General features: G+C 36.3%; 1 protein-coding gene across 3 annotated transcripts in view; it reads right to left on the bottom strand.

Moving 5' to 3' along the window:
• The window catches only part of anapc1 (anaphase promoting complex subunit 1), an 84,777-nt gene extending 70,313 nt beyond the window's left edge, over positions 1-14,464 (bottom strand). For 2 of the 3 annotated variants that reach the window (XR_010895177.1, XM_067385591.1), the window contains exons 1-13: positions 14,281-14,464; positions 12,788-13,024; positions 12,546-12,701; positions 10,799-10,841; positions 9,722-9,822; positions 9,017-9,099; positions 8,809-8,882; positions 7,075-7,217; positions 6,661-6,884; positions 6,356-6,565; positions 6,184-6,279; positions 5,984-6,074; positions 713-778 (exon numbers count right to left, since the gene is read on the bottom strand). Coding sequence is in view for 2 of the 3 variants with exons in the window: in XM_067385591.1 (XP_067241692.1) it covers positions 713-778; positions 5,984-6,074; positions 6,184-6,279; positions 6,356-6,565; positions 6,661-6,884; positions 7,075-7,217; positions 8,809-8,882; positions 9,017-9,099; positions 9,722-9,822; positions 10,799-10,841; positions 12,546-12,701; positions 12,788-13,000 (1,500 nt within the window). In the remaining variant the exon portion in view is untranslated. The other variant, XM_067385592.1, reaches the window with a different exon arrangement.
• Between the last annotated feature and the right edge of the window lie 252 nt (positions 14,465-14,716).

The following is a 14,716-nucleotide window of genomic DNA, read 5'->3' as shown; positions in this document are numbered from 1 at the left end:
ACAAAAGTGTTATAGTATGTGATATGATCTGTCCTATATAATATAAATTAATGATTTTTGGCAACTTCAGGCTTCCTTAACCAATTAAATTGTGTGTGCGTGTGTGGGACAGATCACCATCACATACAATATAACTAAGACGAATAACATTGGGATGCAGCATTTGTATTCAGCTGGATAGGTCACCTTGATCAATCATATTTTCAACCAATCACTGGCGAACTAGACCTAGAAAATTGGTTAGAGGTGAGTCATCCACATCTGAAACGCACATTATCATCAAGAGGCTTTTTATACATCAATCACGCATACATCTGCAAGTAGCATTTAATGACATTAATACATTATATGAATGTAACAGTATAAACAGACATGCCTGTGTGTCTGCAAAGAATCCCAGCATTCTCTCCAGCACTAATGACAATCTCTCATCCAGAGATGAGTGACTCACCTGGAACCAATTTTCAAATCTCTAGTGATTGGTGGGGAACATGATGGAATGAGATGATGTATTAGACTCAACACTAGGCTTTGAGTGCAAATTGTAATGCACAGATGCCTTCGGCTTTTTTAATAAAGGAGAACCATGCATGGCAGACACACTGCATATTACAGACATCTCAGAACAAAAGAGCCGAAAGTGGAAAAATGACTCAGGCCACTAATAAAGTCATTTCAGAGGTGAAAAACCGCAGATGCAATCAAGCCTCACCCGTGTGACTCCTGTGTACAACACCAGACTTCCATTGACCTCGAGCACCAGCATAGCATGGATGTCCTGTCAAGAAATGAAGAGAGCATGAAATTTAGGTGCGGAGACATTCGAGATTTACAAGCATTATGTTTTATTTTGTAACAGTGTAAATTATTCATCATGATTAGATGCAGCGAGATCTGATCACAATGAATTCTGTGAAATGTGACTCTACTCTACACAAGGAAAATGCATTTGCAACCCATTTTACATTGATTTTCCAATTTATTGGATGGCGAAAAGTGGGTGTTTGGCTATTAGTTAACATTAAAGGGGACATATCACGAAAATCTGACTTTTTCCCTGTTTAAGTGCTATAATCGGGTCCCCGGTGCATCCACTAAGCCAGAAAATGTGAAAAATGACAACCCAGTAACTTAGTTTTGGCAAATCTTTCTCTGCAAGCATGTGAAAAAATGAGCTGCTTGTGATCTTATTATACAGGGTTCCCACTTTAAGCCAAATGTCAAATTCCCTGACTTTTCCCTAACTTTCACTGACTAAAAAGCTGAATTTCCATGAATGGGAAAAATGTTGCTCTGAGCAGACAAAAATCAGTATTTTAAATCCATCCATTGCAAGCTTTATTTACTTGTTCACAGACATTTTTAGTACAAAACTAAGTTAAACACTCAATTAATTTATAGTTTTTATAAGTTAAGGGGTTAAACGCTTTAGAGGATTTTCTGGCCGTCTCGGACTGTTTGACATTAGGCTATTTTATTGTAAGTCTGAATAAAATAATTAATAATTATTAAATAATTAAGTCTCATAGTATTTTTCCTTCAGAAGTAATGTTGGTAGTTTATCCAATGTGCATTTATTAATTTATTCATATTTATTAATTCTACCACGGTGAATAAATGAATGTAACGGATACGCACAACCAATTTGAGAATTCTGTGCGACTGCCACTAGGGGGCGAAATGCGACAACTGTGCAGTGAAAAGGTGGCTTACAGTGTCTTATTTTTAGCTTACCGTGTCCTCACCAGACTTGACAAAGCTATAAGACGTCAAAATCAATCATAAATCACAGCCAATCATAACAGTGTGTGGGCGGGCTCTGTTCGCAGCTAAACACGAAAACCAAACGAAATTAAACTAAATAAAATTAAACCATAAAACATTATACTCAGTGACTGATACAATCTTTGTCATGAAATACACTTGTTTGAGCGTTGTTTAATATTAAAATTGCTTGCGCTTGAATATCATTTGGCATGACTTTAATAGCCACTATAAGAGCAACAATGGATAATTTACCTCAGAGTTTGAAAAGAAATAAAAGGAAACAAGAATGTTCAAACGGCAAGTAATAAATACTTTTCTTTGTGCATTTATGTCCCTGAACAGGTGACTGCATTTGACTTAAGTTGACGATCAGGAAGGGAATAAAATAGCCTAACCATAACAATACGCAAAACACGTGAAACAACGCAATAAAAAAATGCGGTATAGAAAAATTACATTTAGATAAATGGAAACTAAAATTTAAAGCGACAAACAAAAATCCCTGATATTCCATGACTTGGACAATAAAATATTGTATTCCCTGACTTTCAATGTCTGGAATATAACTTTTAAAATTCCATGATATTCCAGAAATCCCATGACCTGTGGGAACCCTGATTATCATATTACCGCCGCTTAATTTGAATGTTTCCACCCACGACGACGCCATTTTGTTTTCAGAAGCGATAACAATGTACGAGTTCTAACGCCATTGCAAAAGTTGGAGCAAAGCATGCTAACTGTTCTGTCGTTGACTGCACAGACGAGCACTGAACACTATTTAGAGTCTCGTTAGCTTGGATAGTCTGAAGTTGACCGTGACAAGCTCAATTGACACTATGCAGGGAGTTTGATTGACAGGCAATGTAACCAATCATAACGCCAAATCTGCCATTATGTCAGACAAAGCAGTCAGGGGAGTTTACGTCAGTGGATTTGAACCTGAAAAATGGTGCGTTCTGACGTCTTTCTGCAAACAACATACCTTCTGATGTTCATTCATGTTTATTTGAGATGATCTGTATATGAGCCGCTTGAGCTGAGGAGCTAAAGCAATGTCACGACACACTAAAGGGCCACAAAAGTGATATTTAAATTTCTTTAAATTACAATATTTGAATTTTGAGTTTGTTTCATATGGAAAGTAATTGTCAATGTGTTGTCCGTGTCCTCTTTGCTCCGCATGTACCTTACTCACTGCGTGAGAACGTGTGGCGAGAGAGCGGCATGGCTTGTCGGACATAGCAACCGTAACTAAAGGGGGCGGGTCTTTGCGAAGGGTCAATTGCTAAAAAAGGAGCGTTTCTGTCGGAGCGATATTTTGGAAAAAATACTGTCAGTGTCGACTCCGGTTTGAACAATGTAAGGCTGAACACTTTCGTCATTTTGGCTGCGTGAGATTCTCCAGCTTTGTTGTTGTTGAGCTGTTAAAGCTCCGCCCTCTTCTGGAAAATGGAGCTCATTTGCATTTAAAGGGACACACACAAAAACGGCATGTTTTTGCTCACACCCAAATAGAGGCAAATTTGACAAGCTATAATAAATGATCTGTGGGGGATTTTGAGCTGAAACTTCACAGACACATTCTGGGGATCTTATATCCCATCATGTGAAAGGGGCATTAAAGGTCCAACAGGAGAAACAATTAACTTTCAATAACTTAACGTCCAAATAGAACCGGTCAATTATGCACAATAATAGCAGAAAAGTGTATTATGACACTCATTATGGTGTTCATGTTCACTTTAAAGTCGGCATGAAATGAAAACTCACTATTTTCTTAATGCATATTAGTGTTATTGTGAACGATACATCCACGCATAAACATCAGAATTTTTAATTAAAATGGCATAATTTGATTTTCTGGTAAAACAACTGCAAGATCACATTTGGATCGGTCTCCATTTTTGAGTGCAATGCTCACATCTCAAAACCCAATCCACAACCGATGGATAGAAACAAGTCTCCACCCAATATTTTTTGTTTTTCAATAATCCGTTCCACATACACTGCCCTCCAAAAGTTTGGTAACACCCCTGGCAAAGTGTGTAAGCATAAATCCTTATTTTTTGGTGCAAATACATTACAGTAACTTGACATTATCATTGAAGACCAGCAATAATAATTTTCATTTTGATTACATAATAATAGCAATATATACATGTCAAAGTTAGACATGCCCCTTTGCCAGCTGTGATGCTGGTTACTGGTTTAATCTTGGTCCAGGTTTGTAAAGGATTTTTGGGTCAGCACACCTTAATAGCTTCAACAATTGATTGCCAATTAAGTTTAGAATACAATGAACCAATCAGAACCCAGTTTAGGTCAGATAGCTGCTAATGAATATATTCTATGTATAAACTGTTTATGTAATAAAATGTGTTTTGGTAGTTTGTGTTGTCCCTTATCAGTGCAAAATATCACAAATTAAAAAGGATTCATGCCAATATTGTCCAAAACCCCACTTTTCTAGGGCGTTTCCAAACTTTTGGAGGGCAGAGTATATGAACGTTACTACATTGTGACATGAACAACCCTATACTGAAGGATGAAGCAGCAGCAAAATGCTAATATTGTCGATAAAACTAATCAGGACAAACTTTTAAGGACTCATTTTGTAAGACAGACCCAGAAAAACAGTTTCTATCAAAAGTACATTTAAATTTACAGTAGAACATGTACAGGGTATCTGCAGATATGAACAAGTTAAATTTAAGACTTAAGACCTTTTTAATACCACCTTACATGACATTTAAGACCTAACCTACGATGGAAACACACACATTATTTTATATGTGTGTGTATATAATTATTATTATGTACCTGCGAAATGTACTGTAAAATGTAATTTATTCCTGTGATCATTTTCAGCATCATTACTCCAGTCTGCAGTGTCACATGATCCTTCAGAACAATTACAATTTGATTTGATACTCAAGAAACATTTATGATTATTATCAATGCTGAAAACAGTTGTGCTGCTTCATATTTTTGTGGAAACGGTGATATTTGTTTGTTTTCTTTGAAAAACAGGAAGTTCAATAACAGCATTTATTTGAAATTATATTACATGTATTTATCAAATATATTATTTATTAAAATATATTCTGTAACATTTTAAATGTCTTCACTCTTCACTCACTTTATCACTTTAAAGTATGACAGATTAAAGTATTAATTTTTGTATTTTTTAAATCTTACCAGAAATGTTTAAATTGGATTTCCACAATTTTAAGCAGCAAAAACTGCATTTTAACCTTAATAATATAAATAGTGAATGTTTCTTGAGCAGCAAATCAGCATTTCTGAAGAATCATGTGATACTGAAACTTCTCTTTGTAAACAACAGAATTAAAAATCGTTCTAAATGCAAATTTAAACATCACAAGCAAAGTAGCATTTACAGTTAATCGAAAATGAAAACACACACCTGCTACAGCAAGCATGCTATATAATTAAATCACAGCCGTTGCAAATTATATATTTAATCCCAACACATTCATAAAAAAAAAAAAAAAGTTACCGAACACATTTCAGCGCTGATTCTACTCGCATTTGGTGCGTTGAGCCATTTGAACTCTTTTAGGGACCGTTCATATGTCGCGTCTAAAAACGCATGGAAAACGCGCCGGCGCCACTTTCTTCTTTCCAAAGCGCTCGGGCGCTGCGGTGGCGTCTGTCGTTACTACGCAACCATGAGACGCGCTCTCCATGACGAGTTTGTTTCAGCAAATGATATATGGATTACCAGCACCGAAAATCACTTTCAGTAGCTTTGCCACGGCAGATTTATTTAAAAATGTGTATCCGTGTACAACTCTGATCAGATATTCCTACATCTTTGCTGAGCTTTGTCCTACAGATGGCGCCGCGCAGCGCTGGACCATTCCGTCGGTGACGTATCAGAAAACATAAAACATAGTACATAAAACATTTTCGCAGTAATTTTACGAACGCACCCACAATAGCCTAGTTTATGTACCTGTTCGTTTTTTTAATAAAAATGACTAAATTAAAAAAATTAAGACTTTATAAAGCCGTGATAAGACTTTTTAATACTTTTTAAGGGTCTTAATTTTCCCAAAATTGATTTATCACCTTTTAATACTTTTCAAGACCCCGCGGATACCCTGATATAATTACAAGTAATTTTCTGAGCGCTAAATGAGGAATATTGTGATATTAAATCAAATATTTGACTCCCTCAAGTACTCACCTCAAGAGGGGCGGCATCTTTTGCGGTGATAACGGTCACAGACGCAAATATCAGTTGATTCGTTTCATTGCTCTCAAGAAACTTCACACACCTGCAAAATGCACACAAGACAGATCATTTAATTTAAGATTAGAAGCACTAGAGCCGTGAAATAATATGAAAGCATCCAATTAATGTAGAAGCAAAACATAAGCATTCACCTGAGCTGCTTGTTGGACTTGACTAAGAAGCACAGGTACCTGTTCTCACACAGGTCAGAGGTGATGAAGACTTTAGAGGCCTGGCAGCCTTTCTCCCTGCAACATGGACACAACACTGACTTCAGGACAAACATCAACAGTGACCTCATGCTCTCGGCTCATCAAAACTGACCTGGAGATGGCGCTGGTTTCTGTCCACAGCTGCTCAACGCAGAGGTCTGGGAGAATGGGCTCCATCTCCGGCAGCAGGGCCGTCTCGTTCAGGGTGCTGTTGGGAGAGGCCAGGATGCTGTGGCCGCGCGGGGACGGGGTGTGGCATGACATGTTGAAACGCTGAGTTCCAGAGAACGAGGGCACGGCGATGCCAGGGGAGTGAGCCCGACTGACGTCACACAAGAGAAACCGAAAGAGCATATTTGCATATACGGTGTACAATACCACAGAAAAAGCATGTTTTTTTTTCATTTGTGGACATACCTGAGAGCAGCCATGTTTGAAATGCTTGGCGAGTGAACCCGAGAGTGCAGGCCCGGGGAGGCGGGAATCCGGCTCTGGTTGTGGAGGGCGGGGCAGTGCAAGGGCGAGGCGGGCGAGTCCAGCCGGGTGACGTTTCTCAGGTGGGTGCTGAGGAAGCTGGGGGCTGCATTGGGAGTTTGAACCGGACCGGGCTGATCTGGACACTTCAACACTGTGGTCTGCTCCTGCAAAAACATTCAAAACAGGTCTAGATGTTAAATATCTACAAGTATATTGCACATAACAATGACCAGGACTTTGAATGAACACTGTTACCTATTTTATTAGCCTGTAATTTGTTTCATAATTCCTGTGACCTTGTTTCTTTCTGTGATATTATACCTTTCATGTATACATTTCACTAAGCAACCATACCTCAGGTGTGACTTTGCGCAGGTTCCAGACGGTGTGTATGCACTGCTGCGTGTCGTACGTCATGATAATGGAGGGCTTGAGGCAGGTGAACACCACTCTCTGAGCGCTGTCGGAAACATACTGGAGTCGCGCCTCAAACAGACCTGAACCAACAAGAGCATCAACATTTATGACCTCAGAATACAGTATGTCATATAGGTCAGAGATCAACAATACATCAGCGTCTGCGTCATTATCATAGAGTTAATTCAATGGTGTCCAAAACTAACACTTTGCAATTGCCAAATATATGCCGTCTGATCGTGAACAGACCAGGTGTAAATCCGACCAAATTAGGTAATTTTAGGCCATGGTATCAACATTAATCCAATAAATGTTAATTTAATTAATAGTCATTATAAATATGGCTTAAATGGGTCAGTTCCAGGACAGAAGATCACGGAGAACACGAGTACAAAACCATGAGACTTTGTGTGTCATAGTGGAAAATAATTAATAATTGCAGGACCATAAATTACCACAAAAAAGCGAACAATTGCCAAATAATAGCGATAATCTTAAACTTTCCTTCCTGAGGTACAGCACTGTTATTGTTAACTATTAAAATTGTTTTTGGTAATTGAAATAAAGCTGAAAATAAAATAAAATAAAATAAAATAAAATAAAATAAAATAAAATAAAATAAAATAAAATAAAATAAAATAAAATAAAATAAAATTTCTATAAAATGGCCAAAATCCTTCGTTTGGTGTCATAATATGATGCCCATATATAGTTGTCAGTCGGATTTAATGGGCGGGATTTATGGTAATTGAGAATGAGCGTGCACGCGCGTCCCATTTACGAATGATTGGAATTCATTAACACACACACATTTCACTATAACTTCTGACGTTTACGAAGTATTTGTGAATCAGGAGAAGAGTTTTCGTGAAGGTCTCTTTACGCGCAAATCACTCACATATTTACTCGTATATTTACGAATGTTTCATGAATGAGACCCAATGTGTGTCATAGTGGAAAATAATTAATAATTGCACCATCATAAATGACCACAAAAATACAAATGATTGCCAAATAATATTGATAATCTTAAAATTTCCTTCCTGAGGTACAGCGCTGTTATTGTTAACTATTAAAATTGTTTTTGGTAATTGAAATAGAGCTGAAAATAAAATAAATTAAATTAAATTAAATTCAACTTAAAATAAATAAAATAAATAAATAAATACAAAATACAAAAATAAAATATAAAAAATTAAAAAATTAAATTAAAATAAAATCAAAATAAATAAATAATAATAATAATGCTAAATAAATAAAATTAAACAATAAAACAAATACAAAATATATTAAAAAAATAAATATAAAATAACTAAATTAAAATAAAATAATAAAAAATTAATTAAATTAAAAATAAATAAATAAATATAAAATATAAAAAAAATCTAATACAAAATAAAATTAAATTAAATAAAAAATGTTGCCTTGGCAACTAACTGAAATAAAAGTTTAAGTTGAAGTACTAAAATTACTAAAATCAAAACCAAAAATTAAAAATATAAATATTTAAGAAAAACAACAATTAAAAGCTAACTAAAGTAAGTAAGTAACTTAGTGAAAAAAATAAAAATGTAAAAATAAAAGCTAATTTAACATATTAATAAATACTATAATAGTACATAAATCATACTAAAACAACACTAACAAAAAAGAAAAGTTCTCAAGTCTTACCGCTGGACTTACAAACAACAGGAGCGATTTCATCTAAGGGATGCAGCATGCTGAACAGGGTCGGGAGAGGTTCCCTGACAACAAGATTCAAATCATTCAACACCATCTTCATACTACACAAATATTCCTTTACAACACTCAAATTCAAGCACTTACCATATTAACATTCTGCATGTTAAAGAATAAATAAATAAATCATCAAACATACCTGATGGGGCTCATGTGGCCGTCAACTGAGATATTTTTGCGTTCCAAAAGTAAGCCAAACTTTGTTGACCAGAGAGCAGAGACCTCAAGAGAGAGACGAAACATTGCAATTTTGTAGCTGATGGAAAATAGTATTTATGCTAGAATGTGACTGAACGATGAACCATACTATATTCACAGCATTCAATGCTGTATTGCTTGTATTCATTCAATCTAGATATTTTTACAAACAAGCAGACAAACTTTAATTCTATTATTGAAAAAATATATTGCGCAATGCAAAAATTTCAGGCTCCCAATGTCAGTCTCGTTTATAAACGCACAAGTCAGAAATGTTTAGGAAGAGCCTCTGGGGCAAAATGCCAGAACATGCTCATGTAAAATAAAGCCAGCATTAGCCAGAACTGTAAATTGCGCTGTCTAAATAATGTTACTAAAACCAAAACCGCCCCCTTTCCTGTCTGTGTGCCAAATAACCCATTATGCCTCATGAAACGAACAACTACCACACATAATCAGTCACTGAGCTGAAAGACAGTCAGGCTGACTAAATCCCTGATGGCAGTAACAAACGTTCTGGCTCTGCTGGACTGTTTCCTCCAATCACACGGAGGCCTTTTGAACTGGATTTGTGAGTGAAGCATTCATTATGTGTTTCAGACACTGATGTAGAAACTCAACAGACACAGACATTAAGCGTTCTGACCTGGAAGGGGAGTGGAGATATGAAGTCTTTCCCACTCACGCTGTGGACGTTCACACAGGTGCTCTGGACGATACACACCGTCTGCTCCACAACATCCTTTACTGGAGATCACGGGGGAAATAATACATTTTAGGAATTTATTCACTTGAGAATTAAAATGTCCTGACCTCCATGTCATCCAAGATGTTCATGTCTTTCTTTCTTCAGAAGGTTTTTAAGGAAAACATTGCAGGATTTTTCTCCATATAGTGGACTTCACGGGTTCAACGGGTTGAAGGTCCAAATGTCAGTTTCAGTGCAGCTTCAAAGAGCTCTACATGATCCCAGACGAGGAATAAGAGTCTTATCTAGAGAAACCATCGATCATTTCCTAAAAAAATATAATTATATACTTTTTTAACCACAAATGCTCGTCTTGCACTGCTCTGTGAAGCTCCACGCATGACGTAATCATGTTGGAAAGGTCACGTGTGACGTAGGTGGCAGTATGATTCAGTGTTTACAAAGCGAACAAAGACAAAAAAAAAAGGTAAAACAACAATGGCAGCTGATTTTGAAGTTGGAGGAGAAAATGAGATGGTGTTTTTCGCCCTACCGCGGTACTTCTGCCTACGTCACGCGTGACCTTTCCAACATGATTACGTCATGCGTGGAGCATCTCAGAGCAGTGCAAGATGAGCATTTGTGGTTAAAAAAGTATATAATTATATTTTTTTAGGAAATGATCGATGGTTTCTCTAGATCAGACTCTTATTCCTCGTCTGGGATCATGTAGAGCTCTTTGAAGCTGCACTGAAACTGACATTTGGACCTTCAACCCGTTGAACCCCAGTGAAGTCCACTATATGGAGAAAAATCCTGGAATGTTTTCCTCAAAAACCTTCTGAAGAAAGAAAGACATGAACATCTTGGATGACATGGAGGAGAGTAAACTATCAGGACATTTTAATTCTGAAGTGAACTAATCCTTTAAACATTTAAGATGCAATAAATTAATATATAAATAAATAAAATGCAATATTTCCTCTAACTTGTGTGGCAACAATAATATAACACAAAAATGCATAAAATTCTTACCATCTTTTTTAGACTGAGGAACGGTGAAATTACACCATAGAGCCTATAAAATAATAAGTGAAATTATATTATACACTGATTTATGAAAAGCATGAAAAGCGATCCTTAAAGGGTTAGTTCACCCAAAAATGAAAATAATGTCATTTATTACTTACCATCTTCAGAACACAACTTAAGATATTTTAGATGAAATCCAAAAAAACAAAATAACGACTTTATTCAACAATATCTAGTGATGGGTGATTTCAAAACACTGCTTCATGAAGCTTTACGAATCTTTTGTTTCGATTCAGTGATTCAGGGCGTGTGTCAAACTGCTGAAATCACGTGTCTTTGGCAGTCCGAACCACTGAATCGAAACAAAAGATTCGTAAAGCTTCATGAAGCAGTGTTTTGAAATCACCCATCACTAGATATTGTTGAATAAAGTCGTTATTTTGTTTTTTTGGATTTCATCTAAAATATCTTAAGTTGTGTTCTGAAGGTCTTACGGGTGTGGAATAATAAATGACAGAAATTTCAATTTTGAGTGAACTAACCCTTTAATACAGCAGCGCCAAAACATATTTGGGCTTTAAAAAGTATTAAAGAAATGAATACTTTTATTCAGCAAGAATGCATTAAATTGATCAAAAGTGACAGTAAAGACATTTATAATGTTACAAAAGATTCTATTTCAAATAAATGCTATTTCTATTCATCAAAAAATCTGTCACCAAATCTGTTTTCAACATTAATAATAATCATAAATGTTTCTTGAGCAGCAAATCAGCAAATTAGAATGATTTCTGAAGGATCATGTGACACTGAAGACTGGAGTAATGATGCTGAAAATCACAGGAATAAATTACACTTTACTTTATATTCACATAGAAAACAGCTATTTTACATTGTAATAATATTTTGATTTTTACTGTATTTTTAATCAAATAAATTCAGCTTTGATCAACGGAATAAATTACACTTTACTATATATTCACATAGAAAACAGCTATTTTACATTGTAATAATATTTCACAATTTTTACTGTATTTTTAATCAAATAAATTCAGCTTTGATCAACGGAATAAATTACACTTTACTATATATATTCACATAGAAAACAGCTATTTTACGTTGTAATAATATTTCACAATTTTTACTGTATTTTTAATCAAATAAATTCAGCTTTGATCAACGGAATAAATTACTTTTTACTAAATATTTACACAGAAAACAGCTATTTTAAATTGTAGTAATATTTCACAATTTTTACTGTATTTTTAATCAAATAAATTCAGCTTTGATCAACAGAATAAATTAAATTTTACTAAATATTTACACAGAAAACAGCTATTTTAAATTGTAGTAATTTCACAATTTTTACTGTATTTTTAATCAAATAAATTCAACTTTGATCAACGAAATAAATTCCATTTTACTATATATTCACATAGAAAACATCTATTTAATTGTAATAATATTTCATAATTTTACTGTATTTTTAATCATTAATTCAGATTTGAACACATTTTACTATATATTCACATAGATAATATTACTTCATAAAAATATTTCACAATTTTTACAGTATTTTTGATCACATACATGCAGTCTTGGTGAGAAGAAGAGACTTCTTCCAAAAACATTAACAAATCTTACCAACCCCAAACTTTTAGTAGTGTATGCAAAACATACAGAAATACCAAACATTATATTTCCTCACTACACCCAAAAACGGCTTGGAAAAGTGAGGTTTATTCAGTACCTGCTGAACTGTGCTGTCCACCGTGAAGGCCTTGTACACATGTGAGGCTTGATTCTTACTGCCACGACTCCAGATGACCATGTTTCCAGCCACATACAGCTCCTCCTCATACTCAACCTCATCAGGAGCGGTTCCCTTCCTCAGCTGCCAGCGCTCCTGCCAATCACACCACGATCATACTCAAAACATTCAGCATTTTAACCAACAGCTGCTGGAGCAAACAGTCATACGGGAGAAAGCACCTTCTCTCGCTCCTGCAGAGTGACCTCCTGAAGGGATCCCACGAGTCCAGCCGCCCCGTCGGAGGACCAGAGCTCAGAGGCCGGCTGGAGCTGCCGCAGCTGGAGATTCACGGCATTCGGGTGATTTTTGCAGTGCTCACGACCGAACGGGACAAACGACTGCAATTCGCCTGCGGCTATCATTGTGGCTCTCTCTTCATAGATGTGCGACATGAGTTCCCAATATCAGCATTATTTCTGTGAACACACGAGGACAGAGAAACACAGAATGAGTTCATTCTCCATGTTTCTGACGTTGCTGCTGCTGTTTGTCACACATAAAGAATATGTGAATGTGATTCACTGCATCTGTGTCCCAAACACTAACCAATGTGCTCACAGAAAGTGAGACAGTACATGTTGTAAAATTAGATACAGTTTAAAATATTTACATCATACAAATGTGTATATAATATTATTATATTATACTTTTATTATACCTATGATAGCTGTCCATCTGTTTGTCTATACTGGATTTTCTTTCACTGTTTATGACAAAACATCTATGCATATATCCACCCGTCTCACTGTCTATCCATCTATCCATCTATCCATCCGTCTATCTATCTGTCCGTCCGTCCGTCCGTCCATCAATCCATCTGTCTATGTATATATCTATCATCCATCCATTTGTCTATCTATCTATCTATCCATCTATCTAGCTGTCCGTCCGTCCGTCCATCTATCCATCCATCCGTCTGTCTGTCTATCTATCTATCCCATATGTACCTATCGTTCTATCTCTGTTTGTCTATGCATCTGTATGTTCATCTATCCATCCATCCAATATCTATCGTTGTTTGTCTATATATCTGTCCATCCATCCATCTATCCATCCCATATCTATCTAGCATTCTGTTTGTCTATATATCTGTCCATCTATCCATCCATCCATCCATCCACCCGTCTGCCTGTCTATCTATCGTTCTGTGTCCATCCATTTGTCTATCTATCCATCCATCAATCGTTCTATCACTCTATCTGTGTCCATCCATCAATGTCTGTCTGTCTATTTATCCATCCATCCATCCATCATCTCTCTCTATCTATCTATCGTTCTGTGTGTCCATCCATCTGTCTGTCTGTCTGTCTGTCTGTCTGTCTGTCTATCTATCTATCCATCCCACATATAAATCTTTCTTTCCATACCTCTATCTGTCAATCTATCAATCTCCTCACAGCAGAAGTTCATCATCTGCAGACTAAAACACGACATTCATCAGTATCGTGTGTCAGTGACGTTACATCTGTATGACACGCGATTAATTAAGTTAATCACTTAATTAATTAATTCAGGGAGAATCCTTCAGCAGATTCCTCAATCACAGCCTCTTATCCGTTTGTTTTCGCTTGTAATGTGACAGTGTTTAATCAAGAGAAACACGAAACTCTCTATATTTCAGTCAGTCAGGATTAGCAGCTGCGCTACTGCTAACATCCGCTCAAACATTCACCTGCTAATAACAAATAGTCGAGCTTCCGGTCCTGCAGTGCCGTCCTTCCCTGTGACAGATGCCTCTCCCTCTGCGATCGCCTGCTCGAGCCCAACATACAAACACATCAAAGTGTGCAGTGAAAACCGATCGAGCACACTACACTGTTCAAATGAACGCGGACATGTTGTTATCCCGTGACGCACTTCCGACCTTCTGACCAATCAGAGAGCTGCGTTCAGGAAGTGCACGACGCACGCACGCAGAACTGGCGGGCCTACAAGAAAACATGGTTGTATCATGGCAGTACCATGTTTATTTTGATACATGCCGTGGGTACTAAATAATTTCCATGGTACTTTACACGATACCATAGTATTATCACGTATATGTCAAAAAAAACAAAACATGATTTTCCATGGCGCATGTCCACAAAAAGCAGTATTTTGGCAGTATT

The sequence above is a fragment of the Chanodichthys erythropterus genome, chromosome 5 (assembly GCF_024489055.1).
Source record: "Chanodichthys erythropterus isolate Z2021 chromosome 5, ASM2448905v1, whole genome shotgun sequence".
NCBI classification, from domain to species: Eukaryota; Metazoa; Chordata; class Actinopteri; order Cypriniformes; family Xenocyprididae; genus Chanodichthys; species Chanodichthys erythropterus.
Note: the sequence above shows the minus strand (reverse complement) of the source record. Positions and strands in the feature narration are given on the sequence as shown.